The sequence below is a fragment of the Carassius auratus genome, chromosome 34, assembly GCF_003368295.1.
Source record: "Carassius auratus strain Wakin chromosome 34, ASM336829v1, whole genome shotgun sequence".
Lineage (NCBI taxonomy): Eukaryota > Metazoa > Chordata > Actinopteri > Cypriniformes > Cyprinidae > Carassius > Carassius auratus.
In genome coordinates this window covers 5308795-5333644 of record NC_039276.1, presented here as the reverse complement: position 1 = coordinate 5333644, position 24850 = coordinate 5308795, and the positions used below count along the sequence as shown (strand labels likewise).

The 24850-nt window shown below is 37.4% G+C and overlaps 1 protein-coding gene across 50 annotated transcripts in view; it reads right to left on the bottom strand.

Moving 5' to 3' along the window:
* The window catches only part of ttn.2 (titin, tandem duplicate 2), a 158506-nt gene extending 135193 nt beyond the window's left edge, over positions 1-23313 (bottom strand). For 37 of the 50 annotated variants that reach the window (XM_026218924.1, XM_026218901.1, XM_026218906.1 and 34 more), the window contains exons 1-36: positions 23075-23312; positions 21348-21451; positions 20557-20760; positions 19144-19431; positions 18979-19067; positions 18655-18869; positions 17347-17602; positions 12811-12876; positions 12463-12721; positions 12092-12140; positions 11781-11993; positions 11563-11705; positions 11284-11465; positions 10941-11171; positions 10617-10855; positions 10263-10504; positions 9872-10036; positions 9613-9781; positions 7837-9527; positions 7461-7742; positions 7112-7378; positions 6717-6989; positions 6356-6619; positions 6011-6271; positions 5668-5928; positions 5309-5572; positions 4963-5223; positions 4617-4877; positions 4248-4508; positions 4012-4153; positions 3752-3920; positions 3423-3654; positions 2742-3026; positions 2533-2658; positions 2016-2204; positions 546-596 (exon numbers count right to left, since the gene is read on the bottom strand). In XM_026218924.1, the coding sequence (XP_026074709.1) occupies positions 546-596; positions 2016-2204; positions 2533-2658; positions 2742-3026; positions 3423-3654; positions 3752-3920; positions 4012-4153; positions 4248-4508; positions 4617-4877; positions 4963-5223; positions 5309-5572; positions 5668-5928; positions 6011-6271; positions 6356-6619; positions 6717-6989; positions 7112-7378; positions 7461-7742; positions 7837-9527; positions 9613-9781; positions 9872-10036; positions 10263-10504; positions 10617-10855; positions 10941-11171; positions 11284-11465; positions 11563-11705; positions 11781-11993; positions 12092-12140; positions 12463-12721; positions 12811-12876; positions 17347-17602; positions 18655-18869; positions 18979-19067; positions 19144-19431; positions 20557-20760; positions 21348-21438 (8641 nt within the window). In that variant the 5' untranslated portion in view covers positions 21439-21451; positions 23075-23312. Of the gene's footprint in view, positions 1-545; positions 597-2015; positions 2205-2532; positions 2659-2741; positions 3027-3422; positions 3655-3751; positions 3921-4011; positions 4154-4247; positions 4509-4616; positions 4878-4962; positions 5224-5308; positions 5573-5667; positions 5929-6010; positions 6272-6355; positions 6620-6716; positions 6990-7111; positions 7379-7460; positions 7743-7836; positions 9528-9612; positions 9782-9871; positions 10037-10262; positions 10505-10616; positions 10856-10940; positions 11172-11283; positions 11466-11562; positions 11706-11780; positions 11994-12091; positions 12141-12462; positions 12722-12810; positions 12877-17346; positions 17603-18654; positions 18870-18978; positions 19068-19143; positions 19432-20556; positions 20761-21347; positions 21452-23074 lie in introns of all 50 variants that reach the window. The other 13 variants (XM_026218872.1, XM_026218879.1, XM_026218877.1 and 10 more) reach the window with 1 other exon arrangement.
* Between the last annotated feature and the right edge of the window lie 1537 nt (positions 23314-24850).

The following is a 24850-nucleotide window of genomic DNA, read 5'->3' as shown; positions in this document are numbered from 1 at the left end:
CATTAAAACAGCTCTAGATTTCTTTGAGAAGGCGTTTATTCGAACTAATATAGTTTACACGTATAACCATGTTATTTTAAAAAGCAAACAACATTAATCACATACCGCTATCTGCAAGCCAGTCTAAGAAATATTTGCAGGAAGGTGTTCCAGATGCAAGAAACATAAGAAGCAATTAAAAGATGTGGCTAATTCCATATCTTTTAAAACATAATTTCCTGTGGTCTGGAACTTTTAAAGGACAATCATCCTGCACTTTTTACTTCTAAAACAACCAAGAAGTACCATATCCTTCATGCTTTTCAAAGGGGAATGAACAGATGCAAAACTTTGCAAAGTGCTTCACAGCAAGCATTTTACTGATCAAATTGCTTGCTATCCAAAACACATGATTCCAACCATACACATATCCAACAGTAACATATGAAATTTGTTCCCATTAAAGAGGATGTGTTTGCATGCAATACAGTATGCTCAGAAATGTTAAATTTTATAGTTTTACTGAGACATCATTATTAAATAAGTTTTATATTTTAAGATCCTACCTTTGACCTCTTCCTCAATTTTTGCTTCAATATCCTCTCGATCTTTTGTAACTGTAAAAAAATAAAAAATAAAAAAAAAATATGAATAACAAGCATTTAGCCAAATATGCCACCTACCAATCTGCATGTCAAAACAAATGTAAAAATGTTAAAAAGATGAAACATGGGAACTTGAAAAAGCATGCATTTGCCAGCCCGACACCAAGAGAGCACTGTATGATACAACTTCTTCAGCAGCACTGACAAGGTTTCATAAAGTGAAGTTAGTGAAGGTGATCAGGAAATTCACTGAGAGAATCGAAAGTTTGATTGAAAGGTTTAAAAAGTATATGACGTGAATGAATCGTGATTTGTTAATCAAAAACCATAAACTACTTTGATCTCAATTACCTTCTTCTGTTACAGCAAGGATGGCTGAGCAAGCTGCCTCTCCTGCGATATTGACTGCTTTGCAAGTGTACTGTCCAGCATGCTCAGAGAAAGTATCAACTATGATTAGCGTAGCAATGTTTGTCATCTCATCAAAATGAAAGACAACATTTTTGGTAGGCTTTATAGACTGTTGGTTATGGAACCAACTTATCTCTGGTTTTGGCATGCCAGACACACAAGCATGGAATCTAGCCACTTCTCCATGAGCCACTACGCAGCTCACAATAGGCTGAATAAAAGTTGGCCTTTGGCCAGTAGGATCCTTCTGAACAGTCTTAATGCTGGTGAAGAGGCTGGATGTGGCTTGCGACTGAGATTCAGATGTATAGTCCATAATTTGTGTTTGTCCTGAAAGGAAGTATTGATTTGTCCTCAACTAATTACTATAGTGCACACATAGAAGTTTGTTTGTACAAAATTAATTCTGTTTTCACAATTTTCTGACAATATATTTCTGTATTAACAGTAGGGCTGTTTCAGCTATTTCAGCATTATCTATCTCATACTTTTGTGTAGTCACACATTAATAAATTCAGTTATTTAGGAACTGTAGGAAAGTAAAAAAAAAAAGGCCTATGTGCAATCATTACATATTCAGCATTTTATATGGATGACACTTTACTCATCGCACTCACAAAACAAAACAATAAATCAACAGATTTGAGAATTTCTCACACTGCATCCAAATACATAGGTAATGTTAATTGAAAAAAAATATAGTTCTCTGCTTTATTTTTTAATTAATATTTATATCAGTGACAGAATGCCAATTATTTTTAAGAATTTACGGGAAAACCAGTGCACAGCTAGTCACTTGTGTGTTCATGAAGCTCTAATTCACTCTGAATTGTTCATTCAGTTTTTAGAAATCATTGTTTTAGTAATCATTGTTAGCTTTGACAGCCCTAATTAACAGACAAACCAACACCAACTGCATTAATAATTAATATAAACTAACATTATAATTAAAACCATTATCAGTTGTTTTTTTATTATTATTAGTTTGCAATTTTTGGTTGGTAAGAAAGTTTAACTCACCATCCACTTTAAGTGCAGCAGAACAGGAGACCATTCCTGCAGAGTTACGGGCAACACACGTGTACTCGCCCTCATCCTCAGGATAAGCTCTGGTGATCTCCAGCTGACAGTTTTCATCAAACTGAGACACTCTGAATATATCAGACTGCTTGATCTCCTTATCTTTGCAATACCAAGTAATAGTCAGATCTAAACAGGAGTAAATCAGAGGAATAAGCATAAGCATCAATTAATATAAAAGTGCTCCCAATGTAAAAGCTATATTGAAAAGAAGGATTTTAATAATTCGGTCTCCTAAGATAGCTAGTTTAAGCCAAATCCTTACATTGCATTGCATGTTTCCAAAGTGAATGCAATACCACAATGTACTGCAACAAGCTCTGAGATTGTCTGACTATTCAGAGCATTACAAACTACTAAATTTTGGGACTTCGGATGCTAGCAGAAAAGGCAGATGCCTATGTAATCAATAAGAAGCTCACTAGGTATGGAACAGAGTTATGGTTGCAGATCTCACCTTCCCCTGAGACACGACATTGGAACCTTGCAGACTGTCCTTCATTGGCAGAAGTGTTGCGTATTGGTGTTATGACGACAGGTGGTGACAGTGGTGCTCCAGTGTCAGGGGAAACAACTTCTGGAACTGAGGAATAAAAGGCATAGCAAGCTTAAGCAAATTACGTACCTATAATTCATTGTGAATTTTGTTCATGTGTTTTTCTTTACCTTCAACATTAAGTGATGCAGAGCTTGTGGCTACTCCATAGTCATTCTTAGCTTCACAGTTGTACTGAGCTGCATCCTCTGGGAAGACTTCGATAAGTAGCAATGTGTGCTCATTTCCCTCCCTCAGAAACTTGCACTTGAACCCAGAAGACAGGGCCTGAGAGTTCTTATACCAAGATACCTGAGGCTGAGGAATTCCTGTCACTTCCACAGAGAAACGTGCAGGTTTACCAGCCTCAACAGACAGGGGCTCCATGTGCCTGATGATCTGTGGAGGCTCTGGGACTGAACAATGCAATAATGTTGTATAAGAATAAATATTAAACATACAGAGACAAATAAGAACAACAAACTAAGAAACATTATATTACATATAAGACATCAACAAAAAATACTATATAAAATCCTTTTTTGCAAGTAGTTTTGCATGGTAGATATGTCTTTAAAATGTCCATTAAATGGATTTTAATTGCATTTATCAGGAAAAATAAATTTAATATAAAAAACTAATGCATTAATGAATCATAATGTACATTTCTGACTTTACTTTTTAGCTCTAATTATGTTGTTACCCAATTACCCCCAATACTGCACGAATAAAAATGCACATCACTGTACGTCACAGCATAAACATTTTGACAGACTGCACTTAAATAATTAAAAACTTGTGACCAAACTCACTGTTAACATGAAGGGTCACAACACTCCTGTTTTTTCCAGCAATGAATGTGTATTCTCCAGCATCGCTTCTGTATGTTTCTGTGATTGTCAGACGATGAATTTTCCTAATAATGGCATAGTTGAAGCGCTTATCTACAGAAAACTGGATCTCGACTCCATTTCTTAGCCAGCGACCCTCAATGTCATCCTCATTGACTTCAAATTCAAATGTAGCTCGTTGTTTCTCAAGTACCTGGATTCAAATTGCAATAAAAAAGCAATTGAATGCATTATTGATGGGCTGAGCACTGCTTGTCAGTAAATAATATTTAAGACAGCTTGGTACTTACGGTGATTTCTTTCTCAGCAGGTTCACTGATACGAACATCCTTGCCCTCAACTGTGAGGGTAGCTTTCGATACACTAGATCCAGCAACCACAGAGTATTCACCAGCATCAGACATGCGCACAGTTTGGATCATAAGACGATGCATGTGTCTCTCTGTGGACACTTTGTACCTAAACGGTGAAAATGATATCTCAATCAAGACACTGAACTTAATAGACTTAATAAACTGTGATAGAAATGTAAAACCAACATCTGGAGTACCTTTCGGATATTTCAAGTTCCTGGCCATCTTTCATCCATGTTACTTGGACATTGGGCTCAGAGAGTTCACATTCAAAAATGGCCTTCTTCTTCTCTGTAACTTTAATGTCCTTGATGTGCTTGGTGAACTCGATGACACGAGCTTAAATTGATGATGGCAAAACAACTTGATCAGAATGAACAGGATAAATCAAAAATGTAAAATATGAAAACCTAATAACAAAAGCAAATTTTACCTTCAACAAACAGCTTAGCTGCGGTTTCAGCCGATCCAGCCACAAACTTGTACTCTCCAACATCCCCAAAGTGAACATTTCGGATAGTGAGCGAGTGAGTGAACTGTTTGGTGCGAGTTTGGCATCTATCACTAGATCGGATTTCTACACCATTCTTAAGCCATTTGTAGGTGATGCCTTCATAGTTGACAGTAACCTCAAATGTGATGGTGTCCTTCTCTTGTGCGTTCAGGTCTTTGAGCATAGATGTGATGAGAACAGCTGAAGGAGAGGGAAGAAACATTTATTGACTGAATTCTGAAATGTTGTTATTAAATACATGTCTGGTGAGCACTTAAGCGTTAGCAAATAACATGAAAAATAACTTACGGTTAACTGTCAGGGTGGCAGAAACTTTGTCATTTCCACATACAAAAGTGTATTCTGCAGAATCATCTCTGCTGGTATTCATGATCTTCAGCTGATGCAGTTTGCCCTGCACCACAATCCTAAACTTCTCACTCATCTCAATCTCAACTCCATTTTTCAGCCAGGTGGATGGCACATTGAAATGTGAAACTTCACATTCAAACGTGGCCACATGGGTCTCTGGAACCTCAATGTTCTTCAGGGGCTTTGTGACTCTCAAAGCTGAAATATTCATTATATGGAGTTAGCAGTGTATTTAAGACACCGGACAAGTTTTGGTAGGGCAGATCTTTAAATTAATACTTACATTCAACATGCAAATATGCACTGCATTGTAAATGTCCAGCTACAGCCGTGTACTCTCCATCGCTGCTTTCATCAACATTTTGAATGACCAGCTTATGTGCTTTTCTTTCAGACATTATTTGAACATTGGCACTAGGTTTCAGCACTTGGTTTTTGAACATCCATTGAACAGGTATGTTATCATGGGATAAACTCAACTCAAAAGAGGCAGTTCCATTGACCAGGGAAGTCACATCTTTCGGCTTTTTCACAATCTTAACGGCTGCAATAGAATTAATTTGCATATAGATTTTTATTTTGTTTTTTAAAGTAAAATTGTCTTTTATTTTGGCAAATAATAAACTTACTTTCAACATTCAGTCTGGCATTAGCAGAGAGTTTTCCTAATTTGAATCCATAGACTGATTCATCTTGGGAGTTGCAGTTCTTGATCTTTAAGTTGTGAACCAATCCATCTACTGTTATCTCATATTTGTCACTAGGGACAATTTCTATTCCATTCTTTATCCACTGGGATCCTTTCACATCTAAATGAGTCAGTTCAAGACTGAACACTGCCTCTTGGGTTTCGGTGACTGTTTGGTTCTTCAGTGTTTTCTTGATCTTCACAGCTGTGAAAAGCACATTTGCAATCAGTTACACACAAAGGAAAAATATTCCAGTATGGAAAAGGAATTCATTCTACAAAACATGGTAGTAAAATTACCTTCAACCCTTAAGTTGGCAGATGTCTTGGAGTTTGCCACTTGGTAGGTGTACTCTCCAATATCTTGTGGTCTTGTGATAACAAAGACAAGTCGACGGACTGCACCTATATCCTCACTCCTGACACTGTCACTAAAGTTAACAGAGTGACCATCCTTAAGCCACTTGCCTTCAGAGGTGGGGTTGGCAACCTCACACTCCAGAACAGCAGTTTGGGATTCTGCTACAGTTACATCATGGAGTGGTCTGTTTATGGCTCCACCTAGTTTAAGAAAATAATAACCGTGAGGCAATACCTGTGCATTAACTTAAAAGATGTTTGCCAAATGACAAAAAAACCATACCTGATACAGTTAGTTTTGCACTGGATGTCTTTTCGCCTGCTGCAAATGTATACTGGCCCTCTTCATCTTTCATAGCGTTGATGATGGTCAGGCTATAGTGCTTCCCTTTGGACTCAATTTTGTATTTGGGTCCAGCCTTGAGAGGCTGATTCTTGAAAGTCCAATAGGCATCTATACCAGTGTGGGATAATTCTACCTCAAAGGTGACATTCTGAGTTTCTGTGCACACACAGTCTTGCATGTGCTTGACGATGCTGACCTCTGTATGACATAAAAATATTCATTAATAATGGAAACCCATAAAATAGTAAGGTGTTATAACGGTTAATTAACTGAAATACTCACTCTCAATAGTCAGTTTACAAGCTGTTTCCACTCTGCCAACAACCATCTTATAGTGTCCTTCATCAGAAGCAAAGGACCTATTCAAAACTAGTCTCTGTTTGGTTCCTTTGGCAACCATCTGGATTCTCTCACTAGCCACAAGGAGCTTTTCATTTTGGTACCATTTCACAGAAGCAACATCAGAGGCAGAGATTTTAGCCTCTAGTACTGCCTTCGTACCTTCTATAGAATGGACATCCTTTAGAGGTGATATGATTTCAATTGCTTTGAAGAGGGAAAAAAAAGACAGGTTACATTTCTGTATTCTCTTGCGGTATTTCTTTTTTGAAAGTCTATGCATCAGCATTAAAAACAAACTTACTTTGGACAGTAAGTTTTCCGGTTGTAGAAATGTTTTGAATAGGAACAACGAATGAGTAGATTCCTGCATCATCCCTGTTGACATTTTCAACCAGAAGTTTGTGGACAAGTTTGTCAATAACAATGTGAATTCTGTCCGTGGCAGAGATGGGCTGGCCATTTTTCATCCATGTTCCCTCCACATTTTCCTGAGAGAATCGCACCTCCAGCTGGGCAATATCACCCTCACAAATTGTCAGATCAGACAGGCCTTGCATCAGAGTTACAGGACGCACTGAAATAAAATAAATGTATACAATTGTTTACATAAAATCTTAAATGAAGTTCCTAATTTACTGGAAAATACTACAACACTAAAAATCATATTCATAATATTGTATAAAAAATTATACGTACATTTCATCTTCAGTGTGGCACTTGTCTTCAGATCACCAACTTTAAAGGTGTATTTGCCTTGGTCCTCCTTCCTAACATCTTTTACAGACAGGGTGTGTCGGCCACGACGAGAGGATACAACATATTTAAGGCTCGGAGTAACTTCTTTATTCTCAAAGTACCAGGTGCCTTCAGCATCTTCACGGGACAGTTCACATTCAAACTCTCCAGCATAGGTCTCAGGCACTTCAACACTCTCCAGATTTTTAATAATTTCCAATGGTGCACCTGTAAAACAAAATAGATGCTTAACCAAAAATTCAAAGATGTTCATGTGAAATAAAAAAGCGACAGCTGAGTATACACTTACCTTCAACATGAAGTTTGGCAGAAGTTCTTATGTGGTCATCATCAGTTAAAGCACAAGTGTACTCTGCATCATCTTGCATGTCGATGGTCAGCACAGACAGGAAGTGAACCTTTCTGTCAGAGTGCATCCTGTATTTGTCTCCAGAGAAAATTTCGGCATTGTTCTTCATCCATTTGACTTTGACAAATGGCTCATTTGTCTCACATTCAAAGGTTACCATTGTGTCTTTTTCTTTAGCAAAGACATCCTCCAGTGTCTGGGTAAAAGATACAAGCTGCTTGGCTGCAAAAACCCAAAGAGAATTTAATAGATAGAGTACCTCTGACTTGAACAATGATTATAAGAGTAATACTGATATGTAAGTGAATATACATACCTTGCACCAACAAGAAAGCGTGACTGGAGGCCTCACCAGCAATGTTAATGGCTTTGACCATGATACTAGCAGAGTCCTCAGCTGAGACATCTCTGAATACTAATTCACAGACATGGTCTTCGGGCCAATACCAATAAATGCGATCTGACTTCTCAAGTAAAATGCCATTTTTGAACCACTGGCATTCTGGTTCTGGTTTACCAACAACCCTACAACGGAAACGAACTTCATCAGACAGAGACACTGTCTGGCTCTGAATTCTTTCCAAGATCTTTGGAGCCTCCATGCTGGGAGAAAGTGTAATTTTCTCAGGTCTGATAGTAGGAATTTTAAGTTTGCCTTCCTCCTCCTCTTTCTTCTTTTCTGCCTCAGTCAACTCTTTGGTCCAGTGTAGAAGTTCTTCTTTTCTCTTCTTTAGCATTCCTTCATATGATTCATCCTTTCTGCGAGACTTCATCTCAACAGAGGATATGGCTTCATAATAGCCCTCTTCAGTCCTGCGTTTAAATTTGCTTCGCAACTCTTCTGTCTCTTCTGTGGATTTTTCATGAACAACTCTCTCAGCCTTTCTCAGTCTGACAACTTCTTTTGCTTGTGAAGCATCTGTGGGTTTATCTACCTTCACAACATCGAAAGATACTCTGCCAGGTTCGGGGCCAGATACCTCAGGAGCCTTCTCAGGAGCACGGCGCAAAATTGCCCGGAAGTCTTCCTTCTGTTGGATTTCAAGCTTGACAGTGTGCTCAGCTGTACCCTCTGGGTTCTCAGCCAACACTTTGACTTCTCCAGAATCATACGACTTACAGTCAGTGATTTCCAAATAGTGAATGCCATCATAGTGCAATCTAAATCGTTTGCTCTTTCGAATAAGCTGTCCATTTAGGTACCAGTTGACTTTGGGAGTGGGGTAACCAGTCACTCTACAACGATATTTAGCTGTTTCGCTCTCGAATACTTTTATGGGTTCTGGAAGCAAGACAATCTCTGGTTTGAATTTCTCTGTCATGTCATCTCCAGTTACTCCTGAGGGTGCGCCCTCATGGGCAATCCGCTCCATTTCATCCATTCTCTGCATTTTACCTTCTGGCAACTGACTTTCCTCCACTAGACCCTTTTCATCCTTCACAATTAGTGTAGCCGAGGTCTGGTCAGCACCAAATTTGTTGGTAGCTCTGCAAGTAATGACGCCACTATCTCTGGAATAAGCAACTTCATAATCAAGGCTGCAATAGCCAAACTCATTGATCATACGCAGTCTGTTAGCAGCTTCCAGTGGCTTGCCATCATGCAGCCACTCAACAACCATATTTGGGTCACCAATAGGAGTCAGTCTGCACTCAAAATGTGCAGGTCCAAATCGCTTCATCCTGACTGAAGTAAGCTTCTTTTTAAAATGTGGCTTCTGTTGCTTTTCCTTGTCATAGAGGTCACCCTCTTCCCACTGTTCCTGACCATAGCGAAGATGCAGCGGTTCAATTTCTGGTGGAGCAACATCCTTAGCCTTATATGTCCCTTTGGGAATGATGAGTCTTCTTTCTGGTTCAGGTTCGGTGAACTCAACCTCTACATTAACTCTGCAGCGAGTGGTATCTCTGCCAGCTTTGTTAATGGCTGTGGCTGTGTACCATGCACTGTCAGAGCCAGCAGTCTGAGGAATCTGGAAATGTGCCTGTCCTTTGGTACCCTCAATTCTGCAATGCAAATTTTGTATTTAACATAGATTAGTAATACAGACAGAGCATAATTAAACGATAATTTGTGAAGAAATTCACTTACTTGATGTGAGGGTATTTATGAGGAGAGATGATGTCACTGTTCTTCAGCCAGACGATGTCAGGGAGGGGGTTTCCAATGGCTTTTACTGCCAACTCAACCAAACTTCCTTCCTTAACACTGATATTCTTTAGCTTTTCAATGAACTGGGGTCGGACCAAATTTTCCTTTGCTATAATATATAAGCCATGAGTTTACACAATGTCCCACATCACCAAATCTAGACCTTACATAGTTTTTAGATAAAAAACAAATGGTTTACCGTCCACAGTGAGAGTCATAGATACGGAAGTCTTTCCAGCTCTGTTCTGAGCAACAACCGTCCACTCTCCGGAGTCCTGAGGCATGGCAGGAACCACAATCATTGACTGAGTACCATCCTCCTTTACCACAATCTTGTGGGTGTAGTCATTGACCACTTGTTGTCCTTTGGTAAAGATAATTAAAAACAATAAATGTATTTGTTCTATTTTCAACAAGCATGAAATAAATCAAACAAGCAGGCAAAAACTTCACATTTTATTTCAAATACTTTTTTTTTATTTTAGAAATGTTGTTACTATCAATTTTGACCAAAATAACATATGCTTACGTAATAAAAGTAATAATAATAAAAAAAAATAACAGTACTGTAGTTTAAAAAAAACACTTACCACTGTGGAACCAGTAAGTGTCGGGCATAGGTCTTCCAACTACTTTTAAGTCAAACCTTGCAGTCTGTCCTTCAGAACACCTGAAGGATGATGGCTTCTGTACAAAGACAGGCTTATATAGCCTCTCCAGTTGACTCTCATCAGTGTCATCAAGTCTTCGAGCAGGAGAACGGCTAACAGAGCGAGCAGGGGAACGGCCAGGAGAGTAACTAGTTGAGCGAGCAGACATTGGAGATGTAGACCTAAAACATAACAAGTTTAAATTTGGACAATTATATCTAGTCATGTGGACAATTATATCTAGTCATACCAAAGTGAATACAGATGAAGCTTAGTAAGGCAAAGGCAACTCACTGGACTCTCCTCACAGCTTCGGCCTGTGGGTAGTAAGGCTGAGCAGCTGCTGTGGACTCCACATAGAGCTTTCCAGAACTGACAGCATTACCCTTCATATTGCTAGCAAATGCAGTATAGATGCCCTCATCTTCTGGCAACACCACAGGTAGGCGAAGACTAGCTCTACCATCTTGTAGAACCTCCATCTGATAGCGGCCTCCATGCTTAATGCGCTTACCATCTTTATACCAGGCAATCTATTTAACACAAATGACGTAAAATTACGCATATATCCTGTGCTATGATGAGAATAGCGTTTATCAATAGAATTAGTACCCTTACCTTTGGTAATGGTGTTCCTTCCATCTTGCAATGGAAAGTAACACCCATTCCTTCCAGAATTCTGTAGCTTTTGACTGGAGTGCTAAATGAGGATCCGACAGCCTCATGCTCAGCAACATTGATGACCATCTCCTCACCATCCTCAATCACCAGTTCTCGGTAAGTTATTTTAAGGATGCGGATTTCAATCTCTTGGATTATTTTTCGTTCAATTGCAGATATTTGAAATTCCTGAAAATAACAAAATGTATATAAATATATGAAAATCATATGTAATTTAAGTGATTTTCGTTTTTAAGTGATTAAAACGATTCAAATAACTTTTCCCTTATAAATTCATTACCGTCTCTGAGATGAAGGACTGCATCATCTGTGTTTGCTGAGCCATCCTCCTCTGCATCATCTCTTTTTCATATTCGCTTACAATTACTGGGGGCACATCTGCCACTTTGGGCTCCTGCACCATTGTCGTCACTTCCGTTACATATGTCACTTCCAGTTTCTTCATATAGGCTTCATACTCCTCTGTAAAATCATAATGGCATGTTGATTCTTCTGTGCAAAACGTTATTTAAAAAAAAAATACAAATCACAGTTAACAATTACTTTATTCACAACTAACCTTCTTCAAGAAGGCTCGTGGAAGCAGACACCTCTCCATGCTGATTCTTGGCAAAGATGGTGTACTCTCCAGCATCATCAGCAAATGTCATAGAAATTTCCAACTTACATTCCCCTGTATCCTTGTTATAGCTAACTCTATATCTGTTAAATTACAAGAAAAGTATTAGCTTTGTTTTACTGTGCAGAGACCAACCAGATTCAAATTTTAATCTATACCTGTATCCAGTAGTGAGTGGAACTCCACTCTTCTTCCAGTAAATATGTGGCTTAGGGCTTCCTCCGATCTTGCACTCAAAGACAACACTGCCCCCCTCGACCAGCTTCTGAACCACTGGCTTCTTCACAAAGAAAGGAGCAGCAGGTGCTCCAGTTTCCACAGAGACCGCACTTATTTCAGAAATGGTCTCTTCTTTGGCTTCAATGACAGTCCTTGTTAAAAACACACACAAAATAATTGCAAAAATCAGCTCTACTTTTTTTTCCCTAGTTAAGATCCAAAAGTCCTTGCTCTTGCCATTGTAACTTACTGTTTCTCCTGGACAGTAATGTCCTCTCTGCTCTCAATCTCCTCAGACACTGTAAAAAATAAAAATAAAAAAATTTATGTTTTTTGTTGTTTAAAAAAAATGGTTACGGTATGGAGGAATATCCTTTACTTTTTTGTTTGTTTATTCAGTCTTTTATTAAAAGATTTTAATAGTATGTAAAATATTGAAAACTAATAGCACACTATGTCATCTAAACCCCAAAATCCACTTAGTGCCATTTGACCAAAATCCTACCCCTTTACCTAGTTCAATTCTACGAAAAGTAAGTAAATATCTATATAAATAAACAAAATATACATACAATAAATAATTAATTTAATTTGAAGATATAAAATAATTTCAAGGTTTACCTTTGACAAGCAGGTAACATGAGGTGCTGATAGTTCCAGCCTCACTGGTAGCAGTGCAAGTGAAGCGGCCACTGTCTTCAGCAAAGGCCTCACGAATTACCAAGCGGGCATAGCTGTTTTCATAAGTGATCTGGAAGTCAATGGAGTGCTCAATTCTGTAATCCTCTCTGAACCACATAATGGCTGGGGTGGGGTGGCCTGAAATCTGGCACTCCAGAGTGATAGACTCTCCCTCTGTGACAGTCACATTCTTCAAACCCTAATGAACAAGACACCAATTTGTATTTAGTGATTTTTCAAGGCATTCTTAAAATCTGAAATTAATTAAAATGCTAATAAAACACTTACTGCTATCAACGTAGGGGGCACTACAGGCTCTTTGATAGCTGATGGGATGGCTGCAGTCTCAACAACCTGCAGGGAAAATTCAACATTTACCAAGTGACTCTGGCACACAGTTTTTTTCGTTAGCAAATTGGCGCAAAATATGTTAAAAAGAAAGAGCTTGATTTTTTTTTAATCTGATAAAGATTAGGAGGAGGTGATGAGAAGGAATCCTCTGTATATCAGATGAGATCTGTAAGGAAAATGGTTAGGCCTTGGGGAATCTTTCAGTAAGTGATAATACAACACAAGACGTGAAGAATAACGAGTGATATTAAGCCAAATGTTAGCTTTACTAGTTGAAAACACGCCAAACTACAAACCTTTGTGTCCCATTCTTCCCCGGCATATGAAACACCTATCTTTCTGTGTAACTCTGTTTCAAAATGAGCCTGATATCTCTCTGCAGTTTCTCTAAAAGGAGGAGGAGTCGGCTCTGGGGTCACACGAGTCTCCACAATCTTATGTGTTGGAGGCTTGACAGGCTTGATGATCTTTTGAGCTGCTGTTGTTGAGGTTAACTCTTTTTGTAGTGTGGCAATAGCAGAACCTGCTATTGAAACCTGACCAACCCAAGAAGAGCAACATTACCACAGAATACCACAAAAACAATCACTTTTGTTTAGCCACACAGATGTGAAGAGTCACGGAACCTTTTTAGAAGGATGGTAGGAAAAATTAATTTGTTAGGAATTTCAGATAACTCATACTTGATGGATTAAAAACTTGATGGTTTAATAAAAAGTTGATGGAGAAACTAATGGGTGGACGTTATGGTGAGAGTTATTATGAAGCTTAAATGTGAGGTACTGAGGGTGTTTTGTTTTTTAGATTGGTCTGTATAGGCGGCACTTGTTAAAGGGTAGTGCTAAAATGTTAAAATAAAATCTAAAACATAAAATGACGCCAAAAATTCTGAGACCACTAGTGAAAATGCACTTATTTTGCATTGAATATAATTAAATACAAAACTTACATGTACTTTAATTCTCAAAAGTATTTGGTATGTCTCCCAGTCAAGCTGCATGAACTCCAACAGTATGAAAAGCATAAATGGATTAAATTATGTTTATTTGACCTAATACATAGCTAAAAGTGAAAAATATTCCAAAATCCTTAAATAATTAGTTCACGTCTGAATTATTTACTCACCCCCATGTCATACAAGATGTTCATGTCTTTCTTTCTTCAGTTGAAAGTTTTTTTGATGAAAACATTCCAGTTTTTATATATATATAGTGGACTTCAGAGGGGATCACTGGGTGGAAGGTACAAATTACAGCTTTAGTGCAGCCTCATAGTGTTCTACACTATCCCAGACAGGAATGTCTTATCTCACGAAACGACTGGTCACTTTCTAAAAAATAATTACACTTATATATTTTTTAACCTCAAAGGCTTGTCCTATGGGCGGTTCACATATCGCGTTTTTTTGCGCGCTCAACTTCGTTATTTACAATTTAGGCGCTCATAATGGAAGCGACGCGGTTCTTTTCAGAATGCCGTGCGCACTGAGGGTCATGTGACAAGAACCAACCAATCAGCTTCATCCTTTTCGGTAACAACTTTAAAAGCTCAGCCAAGATGAAGGAACAGCTGACCATAGCTATATATGGATTGCCATTTTGAAATAAATTTAGTAGCAGAGCGACTGCAAGCGATTTTTAATGCTGCAAATCCATTTATCCTTTGCTTAAATTTCCGCATCTTCATGTAGAAAGCAGGTCATGGTTGCTCAGCAACAACAGCACAACTGCCCGATAGGGGAGAGGAAAGCGGTGCGCCTAGCGTTTTCCACGCGTTTTTAGGCGCCATATGTAAACGGCCCGTAACTAAAGTTACGCGCGTGCGTACTCTGTGCAGTTCCGTTCGAAACAGTTAGGGAATATAAAAAAACTCCCAACTCATTTTTAACCGCGAACTTCAAAATCGTCCTACATCGCTGCATAAGTACCGACCCAGTGTTTAAAACAGAAGATACAAAGAATTCCAAACGCTCTTTATTAAAAACTGTAAAACTCCGATGTAGAACGATTTTAAGTTGGAGGAGAAAATGAGTTGTGAGTTTTTCAATATACCCTATTAATGCACAGTTCACGCAGAGCTAGTCAAGACCAGCATTTGGGGTTACAAATATATAAATATTTGTATATATAAATTTGAATTTTCTTTCTTTTTTTCTTTTTTTGAAGGTTTTTATTCATTTATTATTATTATTTTTGCTAAATAATTAAATTTATGTGTATAGTGCTTTTTACGATACAAATCATTGCAAAGCAACTTTACAGAAAATTAAGTTTCAGTTTTTTGTAGTAAGCTTATAAGTGGTTACTGTCAGTTTATGTGCATATGACAGACATTTTTAGAAAAATAAGACCCTTATTCCTCGTCTGGGATAGTGTAGAACGCTTTGAAGCTACACTGAAGCTGTGATTTGGACCTTCCACCCAGTGAACCCCACATTATTCCACTATGCAGAGAAAAACCCTGGAATGTTTTCCTCAAAAAAAAAAAAAAAAAAAAAAAATTATAATAATAATAAAAACTTAATTTCTTTTACCTGAAGAAAGAAAGACATGACCATGTTGGATGACATGGGGGTGAGAATTTTTAATTCAGAGGTCAACTAATCCTTTAAACTGTGATAAAATTACTAATATCCCAAATTTTCATAGTGGTCTCAGACTTTTGGAACCGACTGCTTAAATCTACTGTTGAATTCTAAAAACCGTGTTTCAGGCAAGCAGGATTTCAAGATATTTTATTTTAAGATTAAAACTGAATGAAAGCAAATTTCAGATTTATTTCATGTGGTTTATGCAAATTTGTTTATGTTCTATCATCTAAAAATTTGTAAATTAGAGATTTCACTGCTTGCCTGTAATCACCAAATCTTACCTCATAGCTATGATCTGGTTTTGGTACAGTAACTTTTGATACTGTGAAATGTGGAACTGGGGATGGTGCAAGGTCAGTCTCCACCTTGGAGCTAACCTCAGTAGTTCTTTGAATCTATTACAAATCAACAGAGGATATTTGAATGCAAATACACTAAAATTATATTTATATTTTCACGTTTCAGGTTCTGTTAAATTATTCTAACCTGGGTGACATGTACACTCTTCTCAGTAGTAGAAGTTGGCATTTCAGTGGGAATAAGCAACAGCTCCTTTTTACTTGTGACCTGTTGCTTAGTTGCTAGCATTTCTTGATGTCTTATGTCAGCCTCTTCTTCCAACTGAGCCCCTTCAGCATGCGTGGGCTTTCGTATACGTGCAAGATCAACAGCAGCAAGCACAGTGGCCACGGCTCCTGCTTTTTTCCCATCACCCTGGCAAGAGCAATCACTGATCAATATCTAGAACACATGTATAGGCAGAAACCATTCTCATCTAAAAATACACAGCTTGAACCCTGAAAACAAAAGCATGGAACGGAAGCTGGAAAATACATCATCCAGTGGAATTATCTACTAAATGTTAGCGTTGAAAAGTGCTGAAAAAGAGATCTATCGATTCAAGGGGAACATTTTCATAGATTACATTAAAATTTAAAATCCACCCAAAGAATAACATTTATATTCCTGTTAGGTGTTTTTATGCATTTAAAAAAACTTTCAGTGCTTTAAAAATAATTAGAGAAGACAAAGCTTTCTCATAAGGTAAATAGGATCAATCACTCAACCTATCCATGACTTCAAATGCAACCTTTCAAATGTTGCCCTTAAACATAAAAAATATAAGGTGCTTTCTGAAAAACAAAGTGAAGTGAATGGAAAACAGGATAGAAGGCATTAGAAGTGTGGCCAATTGAAATATTATTCTCCTAGATTCTACCTCTGCAGTTGATGAGATCTCTTCCAAGGATCTCTCACTAGTGGTTGAAACATCAATATTGATTTTATGAGTTGTTACAGTTGTGCAGGATTCCTCTTGGATTTCCTTGCATGATATCTATGAACATGTGGAAAGAAATATCTAAATGGTTGTCTTAATGTACAAAAATGGTTCACATTTGGAAAGGTAGGTAAGTAGTGGCTGGGGAAAAAAATGAGCTACTAAAATCTGTTATTGTAATCCTATAAAATTCTTTGTGGAGTCAGTGGGGGAATAAAATGGAAGAATGAGATTTAGATATAGGAGATGACCACAGCACTATCAAACTACCTGATCATTTTGAGATGTAATGTGTTCTGAAGTTATGCCAGGTTCAACACTGGGCTGTTCTAGAGAGCAACTGAGCGGCCCACGACTACGAGCCTGGTCCACTGCCGCCACCACAGTGGCAGCAGCAATACTTTTCTCATCCATGTTTTGCTGCTCCTTTTTTACATGCAAGTGGAATTGCAATTGCAAGATGTCATTAGAGTACAATACAAGCATTTTCACTGATAAAATAAACATTTACATGAGATAAACCTGAATGGTGGCACCACTGAATAAGTCCTTTGTAACATGTAGAAAGATCAAAAGCAAGTTTGCCTAATGGGAAATTATTTACCTCTTGGACAGCACCAACTTGTTGCTGAAAAGCAACGGATCCTTCCCAGTGCTGTTCCATTTGGACGCGGGTAGAGGTTGTTTGGACTTGTTTTGCTCCAGCAATCATGCGGGTATAGCTGGCTTCTGATAAATATCCTGCCTGTTTCCACGGGGGCAGGACCTCAGAGGCCTGTGTGACCTGTTTGCGGGTCATCACAGGGGATTTGACTGGTCTGATTGGGGAAACAGACAGTCTGGTAGATGGAGACACAGCTCTGAAATGAAATGGAAAATCATGTTATGAGAAGCTAAATCACAAATTGTAGCCTTAGCATTAATGAGTGTTGGGTAATTATATACAACTTATTCCCATTTAAAAGCATTCATGAAAAAAACACACCATTTTGTATGATTATTTATAATAAACATGAAAGGGATAATTTACCCAAAAATGAAAATTCTGTCATTAATTACTTATCCTCACGTTGTCCAACGTTGTAGTTTCTTTGCTGTCTATGCAGGGTCAGAAAGCTCTCGGTTTTCATTAAAAATATCTTAATTTGTGTTCTGAAGATGAACAAAGGTCTTACAGGTTCAGAAAGAAACGAGGTTGAGTAATTAATTCCTTTTTGGGTGAATTATCCCTTGAAGACTGTATGTAAACATTACCTGGAAGACTACATATATAATTAGTATGAGAAATTTAATTTGTCATACTGCAGGAGATCTATAAATTTAACTGGAGTAGTTAGAAATGTTAAAAATGAAAAGCCTAAAACAAATGATAAGTTACAGGACATAAAATATGATATTCATTTTCATTTTAATATATCAATTTAAAACTTGCATCTTGAAATAATAAACATTTATTAATTATTATATGTTAGCAATGTATTAATTAGTAGAAGCAGTAGTAGTAATTAGTAATGATTGTAATAAAATTAAACAACCAGACAACAAGTTGGTCATATGATGTCAACATGGCAGCCCCCATAAGGGGGCGATTTGCTCCATGTAAAATAAAACGGCTTTTTCTGTCACTCACTGATATTCTGACATCTTCATAAGCAATAGAAAGTGCATGCATATCATTTAACTATGCACACATATATATGTACACATATTTCTCAAAAGTGCTTTTTTTTTTTTTTGTTCATGTATAAACCTTTTGTAATGAGCAAAAAGTCTCAAGTATTAAGTGTATTCATATGAAGTTGCTATTTTAATGACGTTATTACTTAAAAACCATCATCAAATCAACATAGGCCAATAAAATGTATTACATGAATTGTCTTAAATGTAAATCTGGAAACTTTAGACACATTACCTGACAGGAGTGGGTGTCGGGCCCTTAACATGCCTCACAGGAGAGGGAGACTGTTGGCGGGCAGCTGACACTTTAGTCACTTGTGAAGGGGGGGATTTGGAGGTTGGTTTAGGCGGCACACGGGGTGGAGTCTTATGTGCCAGCTTTTGGGTCACAACCCCACCCTCTACTTGCATGTGCATCATGGCTGTGGCCTCGTAATGAGCCTCCATCTTCTGTTAGGAAAAAAAAAAAAACTTTACACATTGATCTAAAGGGTTAATGAGACTTGTGTTACTTTCTGAAAACTGCTGAGGCTTATTCAATGTTGGGTATGTCACTCACCTTCTCCACTCTAGTCTGACGGGTCTGTGAAATCTGAGAGGCTGAAATAATCGTTTTTGGCTTCTTTGCAGGTACAGCTTCTTCTTCGCCTGTGAATTAAGATTGAAAATCGTGTCCAGGCATTTTTCATAAAAGTAACAATTTTTCACCAGCTAAAAATCTCACCCTGAACAAGCAACTCAGCAGTTGAAGTCGCACGTCCGCTGCTGTTAGAAGCACTGACAGAATAAGTTCCAGAATCTTCTGGGAAGGCCTCGGCAATCAACAAACTGTAAAGGTCTCCGTCTTGAACAATCTGAAAGTCAGCAGAGCTCTGAATCTCAGCGCCCTCTCTGTAGAACTTGACCACAGGTGCAGGGATTCCTGTAACTCGAACATCCAGTCTCACTTGGCTTCCTTGTCTCACAGTCATACTCTGTAATCTCTGAATGAAGTTTGGTGGTGCAGTTTCAGCTGGAAGTGAATTGATCGTTAAAGTCATTTTTCTGAAATTCAACACAACAGTTTCAAACATTCTATTTTATAGGATAAAATAAACCTTGCCTTGCATGTGCAATATAAATGTGCCCTTTAAAATTATTTTTAAAAGAGGATTTTCATTTCCTGAAAAAATATCAGTGCTTGCAAGACACTTTAAATTTGTAAATTCAGATGGATATGATAAAAGTTAAATAACAACTTTCTCAAAAAAAAAGATAGCACTGTTAGCAAAGGTAATGTATTTAGAAGACTGAAATTACCCAAATAACAAAGGTTACATGCAGATTATTCTAACAAAGAATTAAGTCATAAATAATGGCAGTAGATATATTTAACAGATGTAATGTACCCCAATTAAATACTGATAAATTCTTGTCTGATGGTCGAGATTACTGTATACCGTAATATTTTAAGCAATGACATCATGTGTATGATTATCAACTGTTTATAATCATAACTTTCAAATCGACAGCAACACGGCATTCAAATAAAATCAACTTATTAAACTTAAAAAACTAATCTCTTAACTAAAATGATGTTTAAAAATGTTGTATATACTTGTAAATGAAAATGCTTTTGAGACCCCAAAGCCTTTTGCTTGTGGCTTTCTGGGTAAGGGGCTGGGGTTCAAGGCTTTATTAAAGGGGTCAGTTCCCACAAAAGCCCCCATATTTCTATGTAAAAGGTGACACACAATCCTTTCCATAAATTCCCCTATCAATGACAGCCTGGATGCGTCACTTAACAGTATCACTGGAGATCTTTACCACTTTCTATAACAAGTAACAGTCATTAACTTTATGAGCCTAGCAGTTAATCCACCTATTTGCTTACTGTAGCTCTACTCAAAAGCACCAGAATGCAGATGGGGAATTCATGACTCTCAGTAGAAAACTGATATACAAATTAAACTGCAATCACTTCAGTCATTATCCAGCAAGGCAGAGTAACCATTGAGTGCAGTAGCACATTTTATAGTATTCTGGCAGGAAAATTACTATAGGAAAAAAATGAGTGTAAACATGTTTAAAGGTTTTTTTTTCTCTCTCTCTAATGACAATTGCTAAAATCAAGTTGCATGTTATGTTGTGATGTTACCTGTAACCAGTAGTTCAGCAGTGCTAGTGGCTTGTCCAGCACCATTGGTGGCTCTCACAGAAAATCTTCCACTGTGTGCGGCTGTCACAGCGGGGATCATCAGAACAGCGCGGCCATCGCTGAACGAGATCTGAGCGCCGGGCAGAGCGGCAGCAGTAAGAACCTGGCCATCACGAAACCAGCTCACCTCTGGAACTGGATTACCTGTGGATTATATTATCAAATATTTTATCTAGGTTTTGACACATACATTTCTTAATCCATAGTCACAATTCATGTCCTTTTGGTGAATAGAAAGATGGAGCTGGAGGCCCCTGTTGCATAATGTATTGTATCTAGTGTTTCGTTTGAATTCTGAACTGAACATGCATATACAGTAGTATCATAATAATGGATTTATTACCCAGCTTTATTATGATGATGAAACATTGCACATTGAAATATATAATTTACTGCATTTTATCTGTGCGAGGGACAGTGACACATTCAGGTAACTTTAGCTATTTTAGGAATGGTTTTTTATACATTTTATATATTTTTTTGCTTTCATTTATTTATAAATAAAAGTAATTTATGAAATAGTCTGAGATCAAACAATAATGGCTGAATCCCCTTCGGTGCTTCTGCAAACCCCTTTGGAAAGACCCAATTCAGATAAACTCATTGAATGCCATGTCATGTAAATATACAAACATTCCTTTAACTTATTTCACATGTTGTACACTCAGGTGTAAAAGAGTAAAGAAGACCACATATCAGCAATGGAATGGCAAAGTGGGAAACATTCTTACCACTAACTTGAGCTTCGAACGTTGCAGCACTACCCTCAAGTGCCACAACGCTCTGAAGCGGCTGTGTAAATGTTGGTGCTTGTGTTGACATGGTGGAAGGCACCCTAAAGGAAGAGAATAAAATTATAATTATGGCATATACCTTGCAATTTTTTTTTCCTATAATGTCTTAATTCAAAAATAATCTAACAGTACTTTTAGCCTCATCTAAACAGACTAATCATTAGTTTGATCCCTGACAACCTGGTAGAAGCTGGTCTGTCACTTGAGATTCAATAGCTCCACTGAGTGTTAGGCCAAACATTTGGGCCTCATATCAATTGACAGCTTATGGGACATGACAGTAACAACTGGTGCCTGTTGAGATCTTTTTCTGGCATGACACATAACTTAGAATAGCCCTCCAGTCATAAGTCAGACAGTCCTGTATCATCAGATCTTGTCACTAGAAAAAACTAATCGAAATCAGTGGCTTACGCATCTTAATTCAACTTGTGACTCATTGTCAAAGCTGAATTAAACAACTAGTCTTCTGCCAAGCAATACTAAGATGTTATTCATAAACATACAACATAATCACATAATCTTAAACTTAAGGTTTAAATGCTCTGCATTTAAGATTCACAAGTTTTGACTGTCTGAAGAAGAAGAAAAAAGTTATTTGAATAAGATAACTTGTATAGGCTGTAATAAGAATTTGCAAATGGCTGACAGGAACTGCTAAAATGCATGACCTTTACCTAAAATAGATAGAACAACAGTGACTGAATTGAATTCAGATATAGTCCATATGGAAGTAATCATATTAATGTAAAAGTACTGCTTTGTTTGTATATAATAAATAGGGTAGTTACCTGGATAGCTATCATTGAATAGTTTGATACTACATACCTTATATAATTTACATCGTTAAATTCATAAAAATGAAAACTTCAAATGAAAGCATTGCTTTGAAATATACAACCTCAACAGCATCTCTGTACTTTTATTGGACTTTTTAACAAGACTAACACTTAAAGCTGAATAATTATCATTATCAATAAATGATCATTTATTAAATTGTAAAAAAAATGAACAATATATAGAATCCTGTGAATGGTTTTCCATATCAATAATACAAAAGTACAACGAAGTTCATCAATATCAAAACTAATTCTTGTAGATGTTAGCAAATACCCCATATATCAACTTCAAGAAATCACAGACTTAAGATCCTCAGTACAATAAGGCTGAAGTTTTATAAAAATCAACTTTTAAGTTGATTAAGAAAATCCATTTAAACTGCAATTAATGTCCAAAGCACACGAAACCTAGTGTCACAAAAGGAATGGTCTAAAAATAGTCAGTACTAAGCTTGATTGACAGTCACCATGTGGCACATAGCTGGAGGTGCAACTGATATCTCTGCTGCTGATTGCCTTAAAAAGACATCATGGCCCAGCTAGGACACCCCTCTAATGTTATCACATGCTATTCTTGGCTTTACTAAAACCAGTAACATTTAATAACCTTTAGAAATTAAACCTCTTAAAGTCTGAAATGTATTGTAATTGCTTAAAATCTGTCACATTCTACTAAATCTCTCAAAGTACACATCAAATTTGGAACTACCACTCTTTTTATTTTTTTATAGAAGCACGCACACACACACACACACACACACACACAAAACGTCATTAGAAAGCATTGCACTGGCACATGGGTACAAGAGCACAAAGCGTACTTACTTGTATCCACAAGAGTGCCTTGAATTGGAGGGACGAATCCCAAAAGGTTTTGTCTTCTGAAACAAATTCCTTATCCAGATGTGATTCCAGAAAACACAGTGTGAGAACGGTTGAGCCTCGAACTATCCCTAAAAAACAAAACTACACAGGGTCTTATCCGTGTAGTTTTGCTTTTTCGCTTGCAGTCCCTACACCCGAGGCAAGGCTGGGAATGCTCCAACTGCTCAGAAGTGTTAACATGGTGGTTTTACTTTATATACCCCTTGGCTAATCAGCATCATCACTACATCGCCTTGCCCCATTGGCCATCCCCCATGAGGCATCATGGGAGGTAGCAGCTATTTTATGCAAGCTCACACCTGTCACCCACTTTATTTAACACAACGCAGGACCTATTATTACAGGGTGGCTGAAACCCCCACACCTAAAGAAACAGGAAAATGCCCCTCGTAAAGAGAGAAATCTTCACTTGCTTTATCTCATAAATTAATCAATCACTGAACAACATGTTGATCCTCAAGAAGTGAAAAACCAAATGGGGGAGAAGGGCTGTCACTGTCACTCAGACTCTGGGTGTACGAGGTAAACGATAAACAGTTTACTCATCTGTTTTTCTTTTTTTTTCTGTATAGTGAGGAAAAAAAGTGATTGTTGAAGCTTTAAAAAACAGAAGATGATATAAAATATTAATATCACCATCATTGTGGAACCAAGTTGGTTTTGCTGCAAAAATTGACAGAGAAACTGACAGAGACGGTGTTAAAGATAGCCAGTGACATGAAAGAATGGAATGCATGACTAGTGATAGCATTGACAAGGACATTTGTGAGACAACAATCGAATGACAAAATGTGACAGCAATGACTATAATTTTATTTTATTATAATTTTTTTTATATATAATCTCTATAGCTTCAAACGGTCTTCACTATACAAAAACTTGCACACATATATTAAGATAATAATTTGTGGGAGTTATATGATAGTAACGATTCATGAATTTGACAAATTTGTCCACTTTCGGCAACAAGCACTGAATAACAACTTAAGTCACCGCTTTTTTTAAGTTGTTTATTTTTGTTCAGAATGTGTATATGACATTTATTGCTATTGGATACAGAATACTTTTGTGAGGCAATGTATACCAAGTTATCAGTAGGAAACAACAGTTTTACAGATACAATAATTATGAATAATTAACAAAGAAAGTGAAGATCAGGCTCGGTGAACTCTGATATCCAAAGTTTTTCCCCTAAACAGCATCTGATGAGGGATAATGTGTTTTCCAGATCCTTCTTATATGTTCCATAATCAGTGGCCTTTATGATAGTTTTGGCTTGTGTCAAAACATACATATACAATTAATTTTAATGTGTCTATTGGACACATTTTCTTCCTTCTATTATGTCCATTTCAAAGGTATGGTGACAATGAAACAATTGCAGAATGCTATGGTTTCAGACTTTGTATGCTGTTTGACTCACATGCTGCAACCTTATATTCTTTCTTGCAAAGCATTTGAGGATGAGGTGAGCATTTGAGCATTTGAGCAGTCTTCTTCTATTAAGACTTTTTGCTCATCCGGTCTGGAGAGGAAGTGTGGAGTGACCCTGTGCACTGAAGAAATCAGGTTACATTATGATTTACTGCACTGAAAAGACGAAGCAGGAAGGATGACATCGTTATCTCAAACAAAAACTGTCTAACAAAGCTTTATAATTCAAAAAGGGTTGTCATAGCTTGAGCCTCAATAATCATGTGTCAGTTTTCCAAAGCT